Source organism: Hypanus sabinus, chromosome 10, assembly GCF_030144855.1.
Source record: "Hypanus sabinus isolate sHypSab1 chromosome 10, sHypSab1.hap1, whole genome shotgun sequence".
Lineage (NCBI taxonomy): Eukaryota > Metazoa > Chordata > Chondrichthyes > Myliobatiformes > Dasyatidae > Hypanus > Hypanus sabinus.
In genome coordinates, this window is record NC_082715.1 from 105,900,380 (window position 1) to 105,924,346 (window position 23,967).

A 23,967-nucleotide genomic window follows, 5' to 3' on the forward strand; every position below is an offset into this window, starting at 1 on the left:
TGCTGGAGGGAATCACATTTTACCTGTACAGCCTAACATACAAGCTACTATCAAGTGCCTTTGACCTGATCATTAACTGTTTTCTTTTCAAAGATGCTGATTGCCTTCCAGGATATTTTTACCATTTGACTTATTCCAGCATTTGCAAGGCTTTGGCTTTTATTGATCATTGAAATCACTATGGTTAACATCACTTTTACTCTGGTTAGTTTATGACAGTTGTTCATTGATTAGTCCTGAAAAGAGGCAGAAGCTGGAGGGTATTGCCCTGTTATTCTCAGTGCTGACTTTGAATGGTCTCTTCTGTGTATTCAGCATCTCTGGTCTAGTTGTAGCAACTTCTTGGATTTCAGCAAGTTTGTTCTTTAGCCTGTACTCACTTCTTAAGTGCAAGAGCCTACCTTAAACATAGCAGCTTGAGGTTCTCCGAGTTCATAAAACGGAGGTTTCCCTGTAGCCATCTCAATAATTGTACATCCCAGTGACCATATGTCGGCAGGTTTCCCATATCCTCTTGGTCCTTTGTCTATTATTTCAGGAGCCATGTACTGAAGTGTTCCTGAACGGTAAATAAAAATAAACTCAGCCTCCTGCAGAAAAAGGAATTTGCCCCTCTTCTTCCTCACTCTAAATGAAGAGCAGAGCAGTGGAGAAGCCTGTGAGGAAAGTCTTCAGTGTGAATTGTTGCACTTACACAGACTCAAGAACAACCCGTTGTCGTGTAGACTAGGTCGCTCTGGGTGAGGAAACAACCCCTTGTCATGTAGACTAGGTCGCTCTGGGGGAGGAAACAACCCCTTGTCGTGTAGACTAGGTCGCTCTGGGGGAGGAAACAACCCCTTGTCGTGTAGACTAGGTCGCTCTGGGGGAGGAAACAACCCCTTGTCGTGTAGACTAGGTCACTCTGGGGGAGGAAACAACCCCTTGTCGTGTAGACTAGGTCGCTCTGGGGGAGGAAACAACCCCTTGTCGTGTAGACTAGGTCGCTCTGGGGGAGGAAACAACCCCTTGTCGTGTAGACTAGGTCACTCTGGGGGAGGAAACAACCCCTTGTCGTGTAGACTAGGTCGCTCTGGGGGAGGAAACAACCCCTTGTCGTGTAGACTAGGTCGCTCTGGGGGAGGAAACAACCCCTTGTCGTGTAGACTAGGTCGCTCTGGGTGAGGAAACAACCCCTTGTCGTGTAGACTAGGTCACTCTGGGTGAGGAAACAACCCCTTGTCATGTAGACTAGGTCGCTCTGGGGGAGGAAACAACCCCTTGTCGTGTAGACTAGGTCACTCTGGGGGAGGAAACAACCCTTTGTCGTGTAGACTAGGTCACTCTGGGGGAGGAAACAACCCCTTGTCGTGTAGACTAGGTCGCTCTGGGGGAGGATTTGTGGGTTTGTTTCTCTGCAGTGTTTCATGATTTTATAGTAACCATTTTCTCACTCTCTCCATTTCACACACAAAAGTGGGCAGACACAAGCTTCCAAAGGATGGCAACCATAACATTGAGTGAAACATTGAACATCCTGTTACGGTTTAATCTTCACTTCCCTCACCTGGCTTGGAATCCTATCAGCTCCTCCATTAACACCCTCTCACCCAGTTCCTCTGCCCATGACCTTGTAAAATATACTGAACATTATTGTGAGAGAGCCCGCCCGCTCCTGCCTGCGTGCAGTTGCAGGCTTGCATCACTATGTGTCACTGCAGAGTGACACTTGGTGACGTGAGGACACCTAAATGTCTCGCACACCAGTAAAGGTAGATTCCAGACCTCTGGAGGAGCACTTTAAGCATGCATGTACCTGAAGTACTAGTGGGAGGAAGCCATGACCCAAAAAGCCCATATTTTCAGTATTCTCACCACACTTGGAGCCTGCAGCAGAAGACCGCGTTTGGAGTACCATGAGTAGTTTTGGGGCCATTATAGTTTATGAGAACGGTCCTGGGTTTAAGGAGGGTTTGATAGCTCTGGGCCAGTACTCACTGGAGTTTAGAAGAACGAGGGGAGAGCTCATTGAAAGAACCGAATACTGAAATGCCTAGACAGAATGGACGTGGTGAGGATGTTTCCAGTAGTGGGATAGGCTAGGACCAGAGGTAACAGCCTCAAAATAGAAGGAAGTCCCTTTAGAACACAGATGAGGAGAAATTTCTTTAGCCAGTGGGTGGTGAATGTGTGCAATTCATTATCACAGATGAGTGTGGAGGCCAAGTCATTGGGTTTATCTAAAGTGGTGGTTGATAGCTTCTTGATTAGCAATGACATCAAAGGTTATGGAGAGAAGACAGCAGAAAGGGGCTGAGATGGAAAATAAATCAATGGCAGAGCAATTTCAATGGGAGAAGTGACCTCATTCTACTCCTGTGTCTTATGGTTTTATGGAAAACATTGTGATTTTATCAGACTACAACCTCATGCTGGCCCCACACCTGGGCAGATTTTCACAATACATTCACCGGAACCTTCAGAGACTGTAGCACATACCAAGGAAACTGTTATTGTCTATTAACCTCCTGCTGTCCCTAGAACTTTGAATATGACATTGACTATACCCCATCATTACTCTGGGATTGAGACTTTTCAGTCTGCCTCTACACCTCAACATCCAACTTTTCCCAAATGAACAGCCCTTGCTTTTTATTTCCATTAAGATACTTATCCCATTAAACACTTTGACTTCTCCATTCTGAACAATGACCAACTTCTTGGTCCCACTTCCCAATAACCAACATCATGGAGCAAACCATCCCTTGCTGTTTCCACCCTGTCTAAGGAGCTCTGTCCACTTCCCCCTCCCCCCAGTAATGTGGTCTCCATGCATTCCTTTCCCACCAAGCAGAATCTCCAGCCACACCAATGGCTGCTGCAGCCAGCTCTTCCATCACTTGCTTACCCTTAAAAGCACATGTTAGCTCATCGAGTCACAGAGTTACACAGCATGGAAACTGGCCCTTCAGCCTATTATATTTATGCCGACCAAAGTAATTTCCTGAACCAGCCCCATTCATCTGTGTTTGGCCAATATACCTTTGAGCTTTTTCTATCTGTGTATCTATCCAAATGTCTTTCGGATTTTGTAGTCGTACCCATGTCTACCACTTGCTCTGGCATATAACCAGCAACTTCTGTGTGTAAAGCTTGCTCTTCGGGTACTCTTTCAATTTTCCCCCCCTCTCATCTTAAACCTATGTGCTCCCATTTTAGATACTTTACATGGTAAAAATACCGTGAGCATCCACATTATCTATGATTTTACATACCTCTCGAAGATCACCCCGAAGCATCCTTCACTCCATAATGGGTCTACAGAATGCATCTGAGGCTTGTATTTTATAATGGAAGTCTCATTTCAAATGTAACACATACAAATTGCTGGAGGAACTGATGAAGGGCATTGGCTCAAAACACAGTCTTTATTCCTTTCCACAGATGCTGCCTGGCCTGCTGAGTTTCTCCAGCATTTTGTGTGTGCTACTTTAGACTTCCGGCATCTGCAGAATCCCTTGTGTTCTCTTTGCAAGGAACGTTTAGGGTTCTGGATGGTCATGAACTAAGTTCCCAGGCAGAAGATAGCAGCAGCTCCGCACGAGCCTGTAAATACAGCTCGCTGGTCTCCCAAATGCTGGTACAAGATGTAGATAAGTCAGGTGTGGAGGAGCTCTAGGTAGGGTGAGAGTATGCAGAAAGTCTGGCATATGGAGTTTATTGTGTAAAAGTACGAGGTTACCCACCTCAGAAAGAGTAATCTAAGGACATATTATTATCTAAATGGAGAAAAGTATAGAGGTACCTAGGCATCTTGTGCATGAATCCCAACAGGTTAACAGGCCGGTGCAGCAAGTGGTTAGGAAGCCAAATGACATTTTGGCCTTTACTGCACGAGGGATGGAGAACAATTGTAAAGGGTGTCGGTGAGGCCACCTGGAGTACTCTGCATCATTTTGGTCCCTATACTAGAGAAACAATATACTGCCACTGGAGGCAGTCCAAAGAGATTCATTGGGCTAATTTCAGGGATGAGAGGGTTGCTCTGTTACAAGAAGCTAAAGAGATTCATATTCTTTGAAGTTAAGGAGATTGAAGGAGGATCTTGCAGAATTTTTAGGTGGCAGGTAATAGTAGATAGCTCGATGTTTCCAAGAGCAGAGAATCTCAGAGTGTGTAGAATTTTCTACTCCAAAGAGCTGTAGAACTGAGGCAGTAGAGGTATTTAAAGAGGAGATAACATTTTGAAAGGTCAGGGAACTGAAGATACTCAGGAACCAGCGCGGAAGAGCAGCCGAGGCCCAGGAAGAATAGCCATAATCATATTGAAGGCGGAGGCTTGAGGGCCAGCTGCACTATTCCTGCTCCTTTTCTGTTCGTGTAACAAGTTCCATTTTGAGATATAGGAAAGCCATGCCAGTCAGTGTCAATGTTGGAGAAAATCTTTCACTGGCATACACTATCCATGTACCTGCTTCAACAACTTGCAATCTTTCCATGCTACTACACTGAAGATGAAAGTAAGTTAATTGTTTTTGTAGGTATGGTCACATTACAGACATAGCTTATTATTAGCAAACTATGCTAGTCCATCCTGGCTTACTTGCACCCCTATACTTTCCATTCCCTGAGCTCCTTAATGATATATTCTACACAACAGAAATTCTAGGACGCAGTACTGCACATAGATGCATTACTCAGTTCAACGTCAAAGTGGATTTATTATCATAGTACATGTCACCATATACGACCCCAAGATTCATTTTCTTGTGGGCATGCACAGTAAATACAAAGAAACACAATAGAATCCATGAGAAGCTATACACAGAGAATGCCAAACAACCAGTGTGCAAAGGACAAGAAGTGCAAATACAGAAAGGGAAACAACAAAAAATAAATAAACATTGAGAATGCGAGTCTTTGAAAGTGATTGCATGGGTTGGGTTCAATGCTATGGTGAGTGAGGGAAATTATCCACTCTGGTTCAGGAGCCTGAAGGTTGAGAGGTAATAAAATAATAAGTGACGATGACTGAATTAGCACATGCAATGCCATTGCAGAATCAAGTGATATGAAAGTTTAATGAAGAAGAGACCATCTGATCCACAGGAAGAACTGTCTGTGTTTCAACTGTTATGCAGAAGTATCTCTGGCAATTCATTTTGCTATGTAGTTTCCCAGTGAAACTAATGCAGTAAATACATGTCTCTTCTGACGAATCTTGATCAGAGTGAACAGCTTTTGGGCTATAGCCAGAATGCTTGTAATGTGGCTGCAACTGCATTATTCTCAGAGAGTTCTGTTCTCCCAAATCTAAAAGCACAATTATCTATCTGTATAAAAGAAGTCCTATTTCTCTTCCCATAATTTGTCTGGCCTGCCACAGATGTTCAAGGTTAAGCAAATCTTTATGCCATCTGAAATAAATCTGTGTCCAAAAATGCAGCCTACATTCCTGACAATGCTGCTGTCTTCAACACAAGCAGTTCCCTGATTTGGCAAGCCGAACACCAACTGGCTCATAGACACCACAGATCCCTTCTTATTGAAGTAACGATTTCTAACAAACAACTAACTCTGGCTCAAACTGCATCTCACTTTATCAGCAAGATTGTGATGTGTATTAAAATCATTAATTTCAGTGATTAATAATTTCACAAAGCTACAGTGTTTTTTAACAGCAGGATGCTGATAAAGTATAGATAACATCTCAATTATGTGGTTAAACCAACATTTTTTTTTAAAAACAGCGTTTCACATCTACCAGCAGTTTCTAAATGAATACTTTGCCTGCCTACTCCCTTGTATTTTATAAACAGCTACTGCATGACCTTTCTTGAAAATTACATCAGCCACACTTCATAAAAACAATGTAACCACAAAAGCTTCCTAATAATGAATACTTCATCGCTTCGTACCTGTGAATGTTTCAGCACAAGGGTTGATTCCTGCCAGTCTTTTAGAGGTACCAAAATCTGAAATTTTCAAGATCCCACTGTAGGTGTTGATCAGGACGTTATCACCCTGGGAGAATAATCAGTTTATTTTGTTAATAACAGAGCATTTCTCAACTCTTCTCTCTAGCATAGCAGCCCACCTGTTATGTAAAATATATGTAACAATTATTTCTCACATCAACATGATAAATCATCAGTACATTTTTGGACTGTCGGTTAACATTCTGTCTTTTCCCACACATTCATGAACTTAATAACTCATGATGTCAACTAGCTTAGTCATTTTTGTTATTTTTAAAGAGGCTGCAGAGGACTGTAGACTCAGCCAGTTCCATCATCATAGGCACAACCCTCCCCACCATCTTCAAAAGGCAATGCTTGATGAAGGATCTTCACCATCAGGGACTTGTCCCCTTCTCATTAATACCACCGAGGAGGAGGTATAGGAGGCTCAATGTTTGAGGAATAGCTTCTTCCCCTCCACCACCAGATTTCCAAATGGTTCATGAACCCATGAACACGACTTCATTATTCTTCTTTTGCATTGCTTCTTTTTGAAACCTATTTTATGTATTGCCCGCTGCTGCTGCCACGACACAACAAACTTTATGTCAGCGAGAATAAACTCAATTCTGATGCAGTGTATAAACGAGCACAAAGGCAAAAGCAAAGACAGACAAAGGTGGTGCAGTTAGAAGGGAGTGTGTAGATGTCAGGAAGAACTTCTTTTTTGTTCCATTGCCAGGGCCACCAATACTTTCAATGGAATAAATGAAGACAAGTTCCTTTCTACACATGTGCCCTGACCTGACATTTTTCATCTGCTGTATTTTCCAACCAGTGATGCAATATGCTTAAATAAGCAAACTAATTAGTATTGTGGTAAAATACTGTATATTAGGCTGTAGAGGTTATTTTGGGAAAAAAATCATTTTAAAGAGAAGTATTACCCCTAAAAACCAACTTATTTATTGTGCAGAAAGTGTGGGCTTAATGTTAGATATCACCAAAGTTAAACTTTGATCCAAGGGGATCAGAATTGCAGAACACTGAATTAAAGTATGTTATGGAAAGCTAAGGATGAGGCTGAGGGTTAAAGCATGGAGAATGGACCAAGGAAATACTGACGGGGCCCAAGGGTATTTGCAGCTAGTTTGAAAGGCTCACATTTCCAGAGCTGGAAATTGGGCAGTTTCTAGCAATTATCCAGACGGAAAAGATACAAACTGTTCTTTTTCTTTTCTTTTTCAATCTTTTTATTGAATTTCATATATAAAAAAAATAACATAATAATGAATAGGTTATAAGTGCACTAGACTTGAAATTGAATTAATAATAAGATAACAATATCCTATTAAAATATCAACAAAAAAAGTACATTAATCAATCAAGCCTATAATAATTATACATGAAAAAAGTAAGAATAATCGTCAAAAGAAAAAAAAATTAAAAATACAAGAAAAAAATATATATTGAAAAAAAACACTAAACTAAACTAACATGGGCAATAATAACAGTTTATATGTATATGATAGTGTCAAAAACTCCGGAACTCCATACCAGAACAAGAATAAACAGAGATAAGGTCCAGAAGAGGCCAGATTAATTCATATGAAAATGTCAAATGAACGGTCCCCAAGTTTCTTCAAATTTAATTGATGAGTCAAAAATAGTGCTTCTAATTTTTTCTAAACTTAAACAAGAAATAGTTTGAGAGAACCACTGAAATGTGGTAGGAGGATTTACTTCGTTCCAATTTTGTAATATAGACCTTCTGGCCATTAATGTTACAAAGGCAATCATTCGTCTAATTGAAGGGGAAAACTGATTACCATCCTCATTTGGTATACCAAAAATTGCAGTAATAAAATGAGGTTGTAAATCAATATTCTAAATTGAGGAAATGGTAGCAAATATGTCCTTCCAATAGTTATATAAGGTGGGACATGACCAAAACATGTGGGTCAATGAAGCCACATCTGAATGACATCTGTCACATTGATGGTTAATATGAGAATAGAATCGAGCAAGCTTATCTTTAGACATATGAGCTCTATGTACGACCTTAAATTGTATTAAAGCATGTTTAGCACATATAGAAGAATTAACCATTTGTAAAATTTTTTCCCATTTTTCTGTTGATATATTATATTGAAGTTCTTCTTCCCATTCTTGTTTAATTCTAACTGATATTTCTGGTTGTATCTTCATAATCATATTATAAATAAAAGCCACTAATCCCTTCTGACAAGGATTTAAGGTAAAAATCAAATCAGAAAAATCTATTGAAGTTGAATTGGGGAAGGATGGTAGAACTTTATGTAAAAAATTTCTGATTTGTAGATATCTAAAAAAATTAGATTTAGTTAACTTAAATTTGTTGGAAAGTTGGTCGAAAGACATCAAATTACCTTCAAAAGAAAGATCACGAAAACATTTTATACCTTTCCTTTTCCATATGCTAAAAGCTTGATCTGTCAAAGAAGGTTTGAAAAAGAAATTAAGATAGGGCTATCAAGAACAAAGTTTTTCAGAGTAAAAAACTTACGAAATTGAAACCAAATTCGTAATGTATGTTTGACAACAGGGTTGGATATCTGTTTATTGAATTTAACTAAATCGGCAGAAAGAGTAGAACCAAGAACAGAGAATAGAGAATATCCCTGTGCATCATTGCATTCTAAATTTACCCACTGTGGGCACAATGGTGAATCCAAATCTAATTTCCAATATATTAAGTTACGAATATTATTCGCCCAATAGTAAAATCTAAAGTTAGGTAAAGCTAAACCACCATCTTTTTTAGATTTTTGTAATTGCCTTTTACTTAACCTGGGGTTTTTATTTTGCCACACAAATGAGGAAATTTTTGAATCAATGTTATCAAAAAAAGATTTAGGAATAAAAATTGGTAAGGCTTGAAATAAATATAAAAATTTCGGTAAGATCTTCATTTTAATAGCATTAATCCGACCAACTAATGATAAGGATAAGGGAGACGATCTTGTAGTAAGTTGTTGAATTTGATGAAGCATAGGTAAAAAATTCAGTCTAAATAAATCTTTATATTTCTTGGTAATTTTTATACCTAAATCGATAAAGTTATCAGTAACAACTTTAAATGGTATCCTGTCATTCAATAAAGTTTGCGCATTTAAAGGGAATAATTCACTCTTATCCAAGTTTAGTTTATAACCAGAAAAACTACCAAATTGAGCCAACAAGGATAAAATAGCGGGAATAGACCTGTCAGGATCAGAAATATATAACAACAAGTCATCAGCATAAAGTGATAACTTGTATAACTTCTCATTACGGGTAATACCAAAAATATTAGGAGATTCACGAATAGCAATGGCTAAAGGTCCTAATGCGATATTAAATAATAAAGGACTTATGGGACAACCTTGTCTCGTACCACGAGATAATTGAAAAAAAGGGGATCTGTAATTATTTGTAAGAACAGAAGCAACAGGTTTATATTAGTTTAATCCATGATATAAAATTAGGACTAAAATTAAAATTTCTCAAAGCATTAAATAAGTATGTCCATTCAACTCTATCAAAAGCTTTTTCAGCATCTAATGAAATAACACATTCTGGGATTGTGGGTGATGAAGTATAAATTATATTAATCAATTTTCTAACATTAAAAAAGGAATACTGATTCCTAATAAAACCAGTTTGGTTTTCTGAAATAATCTGTGATAGTAACTTTTCTAACCTAATAGCTAAAATTTTTGTAAGAATCTTAGAGTCTACATTTAATAGCAATATAGGGCGATAAGATGTACATAGAGTAGGATCCTTATCTTTTTTAAGAATTAGAGAGATAGTAGCTTCATAAAAAGACTGGGGTAATCTCTTCTTAGCAAATGCATCATTAAAGATTTCACATAACCAAGGGGAAAGCAAAGAAGAAAAAGTTTTTAAAAATTCTATAATATAACCATCAGGACCAGGAGCTTTCCCTGAATTCATTGATGAGATAGCCTATCCTATTTCGGCCATAGAGATAGGAGCATCAAACAAGCTACGATCTTCATCTGTCAGTTTGGGAATATTCAAATTGTTAAAAAATTTATCCATCATAGACAGATCGCCATCAAATTCTGATTGATATAAAGATTTATAAAAATCTTGAAAAGTGTTATTGATTTCTTTATGATCAGTAGTCAGATTACCGTCTTGTTTACGAATTTTAATAATTTGTCGCTTAGTCGAAATAGCTTTTAATTGGTTAGCTAACAATTTACCAGTTCGATCACTATGAATATAAAATTGAGCCCTGGTCCTAATTAATTGATTCTCAATTGAAGAAGATAATAATAAGCAATGCTCCATTTGAAGCTCAACTCTCTTCTTATAAAGTTCTTTGGTAGGAGTCACGGAATAAATCTTATCAATTTCTTTAATTTTATCCACAAATAAAGCAATATCTAAATATCTTTGTTTTCTTTTACCAACGGAATATGAGATAATTTGTCCACGGATAAAAGCCTTAAAAGAGTCCCAAAGTATTCCTCTGTCAATCTCTTCAGTATAGTTTGTTGAGAAAAACAAGTCAATTTGCTGTTTTATGTAGGTGATAAATTCTGGATCTTGAAGCAAAGTAGCTTTAAGTCTCCAAGATCTAGTATTATTGGAAAAGTCCGAAATCTTGATAGATAACTTCAAAGGTGCATGATCCGAAATAGCAGTAGAATCATATTTACAATCAGTAACATCTGTTAATAAATGATGATCAATAAGGAAATAATCAATTCTAGAATAACTGTGATATACATGTGAAAAAAATGAAAATTCTTTATCTTTAGGGTTCAAAAACCGCCATATTTCAGTAATTCCCGAATCAACCATAAAGGAATTAATAAGTAAGGCTGATCTATTCGGAAGAATTCGAATAGGTTTAGATCTATCCATCAAAGGATTCAGACAACAATTGAAATCTCCACCCATTATCAACATATATTCATTTAGATTAGGAAGGGAAGTAAATAAACGTTTAAAAATTCAGGGCAGTCAAAGTTTGGAGCATAAATATTAAATAGAACCACTTTTCGATTAAAAAGTGAACCAGTTATCAACAAAAATCTGCCCTGTGGATCAGAAATAATTTCATGATGTGTAAACGAAATTGAGGGGTCTATAAAAATAGGCACACCCCTAATTTTGGCGGTACAATTCGAGTGAAATTGTTGACCCTTCCAGAACCTAAAAAAGCGTTGATTATCCTCCCTCCTAATATGGGTCTCCTGTGCAAAAATAATATTAGCATTTAGTCTATGGAATACTTTAAATATTTTTTTACATTTAATCGGATGATTTAAACCATTAGTATTCCAAGAGATAAAGTTAATAGACTTATCCATCATGCCAATATTAGTTGTGTATATCATAAAAGGTTAAAAAGACACATAACCCATAATTCAGGAAGAAGGAAAAATGATTCAGGAGCAACCGGAGAACATGACACCTCAACAATATTAATAATTTAAAGTCGGCCCATAAACTAAAAGCAAAAAAATAAAAAGCAAAAGCGTGAAAAAAGATCCCTACCCCCCCAACCCCACGAAAAAAAGCCAAGCGGCAGACGCACAAACTAATACTAATATTACCCCCATTTCAAGATGGCAACTCCATGAAAAGAAAGAAAAGAGAAACTATATAACACCCAGATATAAATACAGGGTTGTAAAAAGAAAGAATATATATCAATCAAAATGAAAAAATAATATAAAAAAGCAAAAGATCATTAATAAAAAAAGGATAACCATTGAAATTTAAAGTAGTGTAATATGCCTTTAAAAAAAAGATTCCATATTCAAATATAAGAAAATTACATTTCAAAAACAGAGACTTATGGGAAGAAGAAACGACATTTTAAAAAGACCATATTACAGAATATAAATGTAAATTCACCAAGCTGTTAAAAAAAATTTTTTTTTAAAAAAAAAGGTCATCAAAATAAGATTAAAAAAGGATTCAATAACCACTACAATATATATATTAAAAAAAGGTCCAAAAATTCAAAACATTCGTCCCATTCTCAAATACAAGCAAATAAACGCTTACGGAAAGCAAAGTCTTATGGGAAGAAGAAATGACATCTTAAAAAATAAATCATTATTACAAAATCTTAACATGTATAATCCAGAGGGAAAAAATTAATTAAAAAAAGACATTATAGTAAAATTAAAAGAGCATCTGTAAATCATGATAATAAAAAAAACCAGGTCTACAGACCAAAGTAAAAAGCTATACCACAGCTTCATAAGTTAAAGCCTAAAACAGAATGGCGTCTTCTCTCCAAAAATTCTTCAACATAACACATAGTTCAAATTGTACTAGAAGACCGATATTCTTCAACGAATTTCTTCGCTTCTTCCGGAGTATTAAAGAAGCGCTGACTGTCATCACTCAACGTAATTCTGAGATTCGCTGGGTATCTTAAAGCTTGTTTAAGTCCAATCGAATGAATCTCTGCCATCACCGATTTAAAAGCGATTCTCGCCCTCATCACCTCAAATGAATAATCTTCAACAATATGAAAGTTGTTGCTTCTGTGAGAAATCATACCTTTCTGACGAGCTAATCGAATTAAAAGCTCTTCCTCCCGAGGATAATGGAGACGGACAATCACAGCTCGTGGCTTGTCTCTCGTAGCCGAAAATCTCGAAACTCTGTGGGCACGATCAATAGTAGGTTTAGCCCGCAAAGCGTCCTCGCCAAAAATTTCCCACAATAAGTTAGAGAAATATTCAGTTAAGTCACCAGACTCAACATTTTCGGGAAATCCGATAATACACAAGTTCTGTCTGCTAGATCGGTTTTCAAGATCGGTGATTTTAAACTTATTCTGCTCCACTATTTTAGCAGTCGACCGTACCTTCTCCTCCAATGTTTTGATTGTACGTATTTTTTTACAAATTAACTTGAAAAGAGTCGCTAACTTTTCTTCATGCCGTTCAATATCTGCTGCCTGCGATTGAAGCTTGGTATCAAACGATCTAACGACTTCTTCAAGCTCAGACATTTTCGCAGTAAGTTTATTTTCCAGACTTGCAAGTTTAGTGTCCAGAAGACTAGAGATTGCATCGAGAGATAGAGGGTCTTTAGACGATTTCTTAGATACAGACATTTTAAGTTTGAAAAAATTAAATCAAGTATTATTTTAAAAAAGTAAATCGTAAATATCAACCCATGTAATTAAGTACGAAAAGATTTGATTAAAGGGTGATTATAGTTTAAAAAATGAAGAGCACCTAAAAGGCAGGTGTCTACGTCCCCATCTTGAAACTCCCGAAAAGATACAAACTGTTGTCGTCTTAGATAAAGGAAAAAGGAATGAAGATCAGTTTTCCGGTCATGGATCTCTAAAAGTATTATTTGTTTAAATTAATTCAATAATATATAACAAATGGAGGCATAATTGGAATAATTACTGCCTTAATGTGAAAATGGAAAGCAACAATATTAAATTTTCAGGTTTTATGTGTTTAATGGGATTATATATACCCAGGATTGTATCTTTAAAATGGTAGGAATTTTAGAATATAACATTACAAAGATCCCGGAAAAGTTACTGGTACAAATATGAAAGTTGAAGAGTATTATCCATTACTTGGTGATGCATGAATCAATATAAAAACAGATCTACTATAAACTGAAGGGAAAAAAAACTCAGCAGCTCATTTCAACATTTTAATCATTGGCTGAATTTGCGTTAAAAGACTAATTGGCAGAAAAGGAAGCATTCTTGCCACCATGTACTTGGGAAGACAGCTGACATTTCACTGCAGATTGAACTCTCCAAGATGCAGTGCTTCACTTATAACTTCAGGATTCCAAGTAGCTTCATCCTCTTTGTATCAGTATTGGTCGGGGAAATTTTAACTGTGTTAGATGTTCTTGTAGACCAAGCTCTTTTGAATGCATCAATCACGGGTAGATGGGAAGTACCCAGCATCAAGTAACCTGCCTGTTGACCGCACCATGAGGAGGCTATTCAACCCCACTGTTCAATAAGATCACAGCTGATGAGGAGATCAGCTCCCTTTTTCTGTTCCATCTCTCTCTCTCTCTCTCTCTCTCAAGCATCAATTTATCCAGCATCCAGTGTACTTGGAAAGCTTGAGGCACTTTCCGATGCTGCTTTGTGAGAAACAAATTTCTTGATTTCCTTTCTAAATTGCTGAGCACTAAATTTAAGATTACACTGCCCTTGGATAGAATTCCTCCAGCAGAGGATAAATCTTCCCAGTCAAATCCTCTTGGTAGTTGATGCTTTTGCCTCTGTTGTTTCCTGAAACGTTTTCTGCAAAGGATCTCTCAAAAACTTTCTGAACCAATCTCATTGTGCCATCTCATTCCCCATCCACTCTGGTTGTATCCATAGCAGTGCATGGGAGTATTACACATCTGTCCATCGGATAATGGGAAAATTCAGTGATCCTAACGTCAGATGGAAACTGAAGCAATCGAAGATTCTTTTAACTAAAGTGCCAAAGGTGAATGAGTTCATGCAGACTCACTGTATTCATCATCTCTGCATTAGTAACAGAAAAATCATTCTACTCAGAACTAGAAACAAGACAAATATTGAGAATGAGATAATCTATACCTTAATATCTCGATGTGCTATTTGATTGTCATGAAGGTATTCCAGGCCTTCCAGGATCTGCTTTGTGTAAAATCCAATGGTCTGTTCATTATCCTTCAAAGGGCCCCATTTTGATCGTAAGAGAGCAGAAAGACTGCCTGTTCATTGACATAATGGCAAAAATGACACATCAGTCAAAATAATTATTTATATTTGAACCTCGGGGGGTTCTTGTAATCATCCACTCTAATTAGAATGCAAGATCTTACAGAAACATCAGAAAAAGTGGCACAACGTGGTAACATTTCTGTATTAGCAAATATTCTACTGAAATTACAAAGGACAAATAGGAGAAAACATGAAGAAATTAAGAGCAGAACCTCCAATGCTTTGTGATTAAACAACAAATGCAATGCACCATGTCTGGCAATCTAAAACATCTGGCATTTTCTCATGAGAAGGATGCCATTCTGCCCATCAAATCTATGCTGGCATTCAGAGGACTCCATTAATACCATTTCCCCACATTTCCCTGTGAGCAATTCCAGGATACAAGACCGTCAACTCCAACTGCCCTACCACTGAGCCAATTAACCTACAAACCAGCAAGTGTTTGAAACGTGGGAGGAAACAAGAGCACCCACCTGGGTTAAATCAGGGGTTGCTGAGCAATGCGGCTCAGTGGGTAGGAGTGCCTATTCTGCACTGTACATCGATTAAAAAAAAACAGCAAGTGTTTGGAACGTGGGAGGAAACTAGAGCATGGGTCAACATAAGTGGTTAAAGGGTGAACATGCAAACTTGACGCAGCCAATGTCAGGATGAAACAGAAGACTGGAACAATGATAATAACAGATTCACCAGCTTCACAAACTTTTCTACACATTCAAAGGTATTCACATTACTCTAAATAAACAGAAATAAACATATTAATATATGTTGTCTTGTTACACCTGATGATACTTCAATCTGTTTTGCTATCATTTAAATGCTTTCGAAGTGCAGTCCCTTTTATATTGTGGACAAGGAGAACAGAGTTTACATACAAGAATCCAATAAGAGCAGAAAGGCCAGCTCATGATTGCTCGGTAGTGCTGCTCAAGGAAAAGGTAGCCCTACCTGAGCATTTGCTTCTGCCATCCTCGATTTCATACCAATGAATCCCAGTCTCTAACAGGAGGGGGCGGTGATCCGTCACATTGAAATAGCATCCCCTAGTTACACATTTACGTCCTAGAGATGGACCTCCATACTAAAATCTGACTGGTTCAATCACCATCAGGCATGAAGGTGCCAATGTACAGTATCAGACAAAGCTGCAGAGTTGTAAAGTACATGTTAGTGCCAGCTCCATTACCAGCACTAACCGTCGAGGGCAGATTCAGAAAGCGATGCTTCAACAAGTCGTTAAAAACCCTCACCATCCAGGGCACGTTCTCTTCCCATGACTACTCTCAGGGAGAGGACACAGGAGACTGATGTTTTAGGAACAGCTACTTTCCCTCCACCATCAGATTTCAGAGCAGCCCATGAACTCAAACACAACCTCATTACTTTCTGCTCTTTTGACACTACTTATTTTTTATATTTCTTGTTATAATTTGTAGTAATAGTTTTAATGTATTGATTGCACTGCATTGCTGCTGCAAAACAACAAATTTCACAATATATGTAGGTGATAATAAGCCTGATTCTGAGTTTTATTCTAGAAGTTTCTGACCAAAAGACGAACATTTTGCTTGAAATCCTCATAATTTCTAAATGGACAGAGAAACAGTGGTGGTATGGTGTGTAAACCACTAGAGCAGAATCCCAAGGCTTGATCAACATTGCAGAAACCAATTCCTAATAATGGTAATGACAGAAACTATGAAGTTGTGGTTGAAATCCCATGTGGCTGACTGGAGGAGAATTCTGCCAGGTTTACCCAGTCCAGCCAATGTATGTTTCCAGACTTACCCCATGTAGTGGATTCTAAAGCGCCCTCTGAGGTGACCAATGGTGACTAAACTACTTAGTATAAAGGCAATAAAAGCTGGTGTTACTAACAACGCACAGATTCCATAAAAGAAACAATAAAACCACTAAGGCTTCACTGATCTGGGCAGAGAACTTCACTTAGTCTGAAACGTACCTCATAACTACAAAACTAAAGTACATACACCAGTCACATATGTTTGTCAACAGTTTGTCAGAAGTCAAAGCAGCAGCCACTTCCAAAGATCAAAATACTGGAGGTATTGTTTTTAACATATTTGTATACCTTAGGATGGTATTTAATACTTCAACCACCTCAAAATGTATTTATAAAAGTAAGTAGCTACATGACACGACATCCCTCTCTGCCAGAGAAAGCAGGATCACCCAGCGGCCACCCACTTTAATTCCCATTCCCATTCCAATATGTCTATCCATGGCCTGCTCCACTGTCACGATGAGGCCACACTTAGGTTGGAGGAACAACACCTTATCTTCCATCTGAGTAGCCTCCAACTTGACAGCATGAACATCAATTTCTTGAACTTCTGGTAATGCCCCCCCCAACCCTTTACCATTCCCCTTCCCCCTTTCTCTCTCTCACCTTATCTTCTTGGCCACCCATCGCCTCCCTCTGGTAATCCACCCCCTTTTCTTTCTTCCATGGCCTTTTGTTCTCGTCTATCAGACTCCCCCTTCTCCAGCCCTTTATTTCTTTCACCAATCAACCTCCCAGCAGTTTACTTTATCCCTCCTACTTCAGTCCTCACCTATCAGCTTGTGTTTTTCTCTCTCCCCTCCCCCACCTTTAAAATCTACCCTCAGTTCTTTCCCTCCAGTCTTGCAGAAGGGTTTTGGCCTGAAACATTGACTGTACTCTTTTCCATTGATGCTGCGTGGCCTTCTGAGTTCCTCTAGCATTTTGAGTGTGTTGCTTGGATTTCCAGCATCTGCAGATTTTCCCTTGTACATGACATGATAAAACTTTTGGGTACATACAAAATCTTTCTATGACACAGATGAGCCCTGGTGATCTGGGATTCAGACAGCCCATTTTGTACAGAATGCACACCAACATACCTCCAGGAACTTGTTCCATAAAGATCTTAATGAAGCCATTTTCACTAATGGACCCCAGGTATTGCACAATGTTCTTGTGTTTGAGGTGCTTATGAAGAGCAATTTCTTCATGGAGGGGCTGTGAATATCTGAAAGTATTTTGACAGAATCACAGTTTAATGACAAATATACTGCAAGTATAAATTTTCTCACCACATTCTTCAAAATATAAAGACTTGGTTAAACAATTCACATGTATAGACAGTCCATAAAGTCCATATCTTCCATTTTGATAAAGCAATTTTATATCAGTGAATTTTGATCTTAACTTTTTAAGCCCAAAAAGGACCACCTGGCAGATGTAAACCTGAACCCACAGTACGTACAAACATACAAAGTATGAAGAGGTGTAAGTCATTCTGCCTCTCAACATACTCAAGCATTTAATAAGATATGGCTGATCTACCAAAATTTACTTTTGAAGCCTTACTCTGACTTCGTTTTGTCAATGTGGTCAGGAAAGGGTTTTAACTCCAGAAAGAAGTACGACTGCAATTCAGCAAGTAGAGGTATCTTGTTGCTGAATCATCATCACATCCTCCTCCACAGGCTCCTCCCAGTGGCTGAAGAGCTGCTCCCTGAGCTCTGGGGTCAAGTCCACTCTCTCAGAGGCATGGTGGTCAACATCTTCACTGTGCAATAACTCAAGGTAAATCCAGTGAGCAGCACCACCCTATACACACATTGTCTTCTTCAATCTCACTAAAACATCTGACTCCAGAAAGGTTGGAACGCCTCCTTCAAGTTCGGTTGCCCATAGAAAGTTGTTTTTGTATTTATTATGTTCACTCTACAGCAGAGTGCAAGCCATAATCCCTGTCTCAGACATGCTTTGGAAACCTGGATTACCTATAGAAGACATCTCAACGCAGTGAAAAACTATCACCTTTGCTGTCCCTGTAAAATCCTCAAAATTCATTGAGAAGATAAGAGAACCAACACCAATGTTCTCATCCATGCCATCATCTGCAGCAATTACGCTCATTCAGCTATGCTGAGCAGGTCATCTTGTCCACACACCTAGGACCAGACACTCAAAACAGATGCTCTGTTACAAATCGTGGAAGTAGTTTACAGGCATGCAGAGAAAAAGACTTGCAAAAAACCTCTAGCTGATGACTGTACAGAAACTTCATGATGATGTTGAAAGCCATAAGTCCATGCATTAGGGACAAACAGAGGACCTGGGTAAGTAGGAGAAGGAGCACACTACTTCACAAATTACCCACCCCATTGGTTATCTCCTGTTCTATTGAGAAGTTTCCGATTCCCACATTGGCTTCACTGGCCACACTAGAATCCATAAAACCAGATTTGAAGCAAGCCTCCTCAATTCCAAGAGACTGGCAAGAAGAAGAAAGAGGTTTACTTAAAATTAATTTGTTGGTCAAGCCATAACAAAGAAGATAGCATTTTAAAGTGAAGCTGTGGGAGTTGTGTGTGCAAGTCCCTTCAACAGCAGACTTTGGTTCTAGTCATACTACACCCCCACTCAGCATGAGATCCCTTAGCTGTCAGAACAACTGGGTACTGGTCTCACTCAACGCTTGAACAAAGCCTTGGCTGCACTTCCGTGAAGCATGAACTGACAGAGGTGTCAGCTCACAATAAGAAATGAAGTCACGGATCGCCTGTTCTCTTTGATATATATATGAAGTACATAGCAACTTTTGTAAAAGCGCCAGATGTGCTTCCAAGTGTCCTGCCCAATACTTATTCCTCAGTCAGTGCTGATAAAACTATACTTATCTCTCTAGGTCTGCACGCTGCAACTGCCTTCACCAAGTGCTGCAACAGGCCCCATTTCAGATGAAGATCTTCACAGCTGACTGAACAGTAGCACAGGAAAAAGAAATGCCATGAGCATAATGGAAGTGAGGAAACAGGGGCCCGTGTGTTCAAAGGAAGTGCCACACTTGAAATGCTCTAGAGAGTGTGGAGGAAAGATTTCCAACAGATGAGGGCTTGACTTTTGTGGATAGCTGGCAAAAGCTGGGACTTTTCTCTTTGAAAGAGAGGAAATTGTCATGAAGAATATAGATAGAAAGGAAGGGCTCCTTTTGGCAGAGAAGTCAAGAACTAGGGAGCAGCATTGACAAAAAAAACCAAAATAATATGAGGGAAAACTGTCTTGACACATTGAATGGTTAGAACTGCTGGGGTAATAGTGGAATAAGCTAAAATCATATTGTTTAAAAGGGAGCTGGATGGCGACTGCAAAAAGTTTGCAAAACTGTGAGGAAAGTTTTGGGGGATTGGGACAAGCTGGATTGTCCTTCAACACCATCATCCCCTCAGTATCAATCACCAAGCTTGAAAACTTGGGTCTTCGTACTTCCCTCTGAACTGTATCCTTGATTTCCTCATCAGGAGATCACAGTCAGTGTGGATCAGTGATAGCATCTCCTCCTCACTGACAATCACTACAGGCATCTGTGACCTTGTGAATCTGACCACTTTCAATGTAAGTGAAAAGTTTGCAGAGGGTGTGATAAATTATGCTCAGGTTCCAGGTCAGGCAAAACTTAACTGAATATCTAGATTAACATTAGTTAGATTAACATTTTCACTACTCCACTGAAGCCTGTCTGACATCATTTTCTTATGAGGCAGTGGAAAGAAAACTGGGTGCACTTGGTTACAGCTATAACATCCTCTTGTGTTCTGCCCTGCTCCAAATCTTTACACGCAGACATGAAAGACGAGAAATGTGTTTGAAGTCCAGCCTCAGTGGGGCACCAGTTTTAATGGTCATTCTTTTCCTACTATGGATTATGACACAGGCAAAGTGAATGGCATCTTGGTGTTAATCATGAGCACAAGTAGGCTGTAGACCAGTTCCACTCACAGCTGAAATCCCTAACCCAACTGCCTTCAAGCACAGTTGTCAAAGCCCACAAACATAAGAAGTTGACGCTTTGGGGACCATTGGTCACTCATGTCTGCCCCTGCTCTCAGCAGCCCCGACCCATGAGCCCTCACATTGCTCCTGTTCATCAGTCTTACCCAGACTTAGTTTCCTTACCCAGGCAGTCTGACCCCTGCCTCAACCTTCAATCCAATTCCGGCCATAATCTGATCCCTGACACCTCATTCAGCTTCTGTCCTGTATTAGAGTCGCCCCTGCAAAAGCACATAGGGGTTTTTACTGAGGCTGGCCCCTGACCAAGGCAATTATTGGCATCTCAGATAGGGGTGTCTGGGACGCTCCTCTCAGAGACAAAGCATGCAGTTAATGGCATTACCCTGTATATCCACCAAACCTATAACCAAACATTACACTGAAAGATAAGTTCACACTCTCCATTTTTGCAGATATAACAAAGAATAGTTTTCTTTCTCAGATACTTGCCTGCTGTCTCTTTCTGGAATTTCTTTGATGGCAATTCTGACTTGATTGCTCAGGTCCCTACCAGCATAGACGACTCCAAAAGTACCTTTACCCAGTACAACCTTCTCACCATTCTCATCGTATTCATAGTCGTACTGCAGACCAAACAAAAATGAAAGTAAGCATTTCCAGTTTATAGTTTCCACTGAGTTTAATTTTAACCTTGTTTAACAAACTACATATACAGGAACTCACCAAGTTACTGAGACTTACGGAAAGCTGACTTTATGCAAATCATCCCATACACTTCTGAAGCTCTTTTCCAGATAGTTAATAAATACCACAAACATTTTGTTATTATTACTATGAGTAGTGTTCAGATGAATACAAGATGAAATGAAAGAATCACACCCAGTTTTTATAGAGTAACATAATATATCATTATATTTCTCTTCCCAAGATGCTGCCTAACCTGCTTAGTGCTTTTCTTCTCTCGCCATTAGGATCCAAATTAGTGAGGGAAAGAGGCCAGAAATCAGTTTCAGGGAGGTGGTTCAGCATAGAGACAAAAGATACAGCAGCTGGAATCGGAAGCTTCACACAAGAAGCTGTAGGAACCTAGTCCAAGTGAAGGATGTCAACACGAAACATTGACTATCCGTTTCCCTCCATCAATGCTGCCTGACCCTCTGAGCTCCTCCAGGTGTTGCAGATGTTTTAACCCAATGGTTGAATAAATGGCTTCTATAAATATTGGCCTGGTCCATTCTTTGGAGATAACGAGCAAAGCCCCATATCCTGCTCCACTTCCCTATTCCCACCAACTGGACTTGGTCACTGGAAATAAATTAGCAATGTTCTCCCATACTGGACATAATGCCAAACAGCATTACAGCACCTTTTCTTACAACTCAATATATGCAGTAACAATTGAACCACACATGTGTGGAGATAAAGTTTGAGCATTTTATTAATAGATTTGCCAAGAATTTGGTCTTAATATGACCTTTAAAGACCCAATTAATAGTACCTCTCAGTTGGGTGGCTGTGGATTTAAATTCTGCTCTGGGGCGTCAACACATATAATCTTGTCTGATGCATTGAAGCAGTGCCAGAAATCGGTTGCTGGTCAATCATGGGAAGATTATTAGTGAAAGGGAAGGAAGAAATTTGCAAAATATTTAGAGTATAGTCGCAGATTAAATGTTTTTAAAATAAATACAGAAGTTGGAAGCAATCTCCATACAGAATTCAATTAAATTTTGGTTATTTTGCTCTTGAATTACTTTAATACAGGCTATTAATGTACACTTCATCAAAACTTTATTTATTAAAAACAACAGAAGGAAATGTGAAGCAGTGTCAGTCAAATGGAGGAATCTATTACAGAAATGACATTTAGAATTCAGTGTCACTCAAAGGGTTTAGCACTCTCACGGCTGTAGCCAGAGGTTCCCGCCTTCTTCAAAAGGGTGGCAATCATACCAGTGCCCATGAAGAGCAGGGTGAGCTGCCTCAACAACTAATTTCCAAAAGCACTTAGATTTACTGTGATGAAGAGCTTTGAGATGTAGGACATGGCTAAAATCAATTCCTGCCTAAGCAAGGATCTGGAGCCACTGCAGTTTGCCTATCACCACAATCGGTCTACAGTAGATACAATCTCGCTGGCTCTCCACTCAGCCTTGGATCACCTGGACAATTGCAATACCTACGTCAGGCTGCTGTTTCTCGATTACAGCTCAGCATTCAACACAATCACACCCTCAGTTCTAATAATCAAGCTCCAAAACCTAGGCCTCTGTATCTCATTCTGCAACTGGATCCTTGAATTCCTCACTGGGAGACCACACTCTGTGTGGATCGGAAATAACATCTTGTCCTAGGTGACAATCAACACTGGCACACCTCAAGATGTGTGCTTAGCCAACTGCTCTACTCAGTCTCCACCCATGACTGTGTGGCTTAGCACAACTCAAACAACATCTATAAATTGGTGATGATACCCTCCTAGTATCGAGAGAGGCTTAATAGTTTGAAGTTTAGATAAATGGTGGGTGATGAAGGGTCTCGGCCCGAAACGTTGACAGTGCTTCTCCCTATAGATGCTGCCTGGCCTGCTGTGTTCCACCAGCATTTTGTGTGTGTTGTCTGAATTTCCAGCATCTGCTGATTTCCTCGTGTTTGCCCTACTAGTAGGGTTTTTAAAGAGCAAACACGAGGAAATCTGCAGATGCTGGAAATTCAAGCAACACACACAAAATGCTGGTGGAACACAGCAGGCCAGGCAGCATCTATAGGGAGAAGCGCTGTCAACGTTTTGGGCCAAGACCCTTTGTCAGGACTAACCGAAAGGGAAGATAGTATTCTGATATGTCTATCCATGGCCTCCTCTATTGTCAAAATGAATCCAAATACAGGTTGGAGGAACAATACCTTATATACCAGCTGGGTAGCCTCCAACCTGATGGCATGAACATTGACTTCTCTAACTTCTGTTAATGCCCCTCCTCCTCTATCCCTGACATAGTTAGTTGTTTGCCTGTTCTCCATCTCCCTCTGGTGCTTCCCCCCCACTCCCTTCTTTCTCCTGAGGCCTCCCGTCCCATGATCCTTTCCCTTCTCCAGCTCTGCATCACTTTCGCCAATCACCTTTCCAGCTCTTAGCTTCATCCCACCCCCTCCGGTCTTCTCCTATCATTTCACATTTCCCCCTCCTCCCACTACTTTCAAATCTCTTACTATCTTTCCTTTCAATTAGTCCTGACGAAGGGTCTCGGCCCAAAACGTCGACAGCACTTCTCCCTATAGATGCTGCCTGACCTGCTGTGTTCTACCAGCATTTTGTGTGTGTTGTTGTTAGTAGGGTTATTATTTCTTCCCTTTTTTTGTGTCCCATATTTTTTAATCCTTAATATTGTTTTTTTTTTCTCTTTTGAGACATTGTAAGTGTTACTTACTTCAATGTACTCTTGTATTTTGGATAATAATAATAAAAAGAT

The 23,967-nt window shown here is 39.2% G+C and overlaps 1 protein-coding gene across 2 annotated transcripts in view; it reads right to left on the minus strand.

Annotated features, from left to right (window-relative positions):
• map3k5 (mitogen-activated protein kinase kinase kinase 5) overlaps positions 1-23,967 on the minus strand; it is a 183,495-nt gene that overhangs the window by 48,668 nt on the left and 110,860 nt on the right. For both annotated transcript variants that reach the window (XM_059982504.1, XM_059982506.1), the window contains exons 15-19: positions 20,987-21,120; positions 17,596-17,723; positions 14,560-14,696; positions 5,898-6,003; positions 402-559 (exon numbers count right to left, since the gene is read on the minus strand). In XM_059982504.1, the coding sequence (XP_059838487.1) occupies positions 402-559; positions 5,898-6,003; positions 14,560-14,696; positions 17,596-17,723; positions 20,987-21,120 (663 nt within the window). The remainder of the gene's footprint in view (positions 1-401; positions 560-5,897; positions 6,004-14,559; positions 14,697-17,595; positions 17,724-20,986; positions 21,121-23,967) is intronic.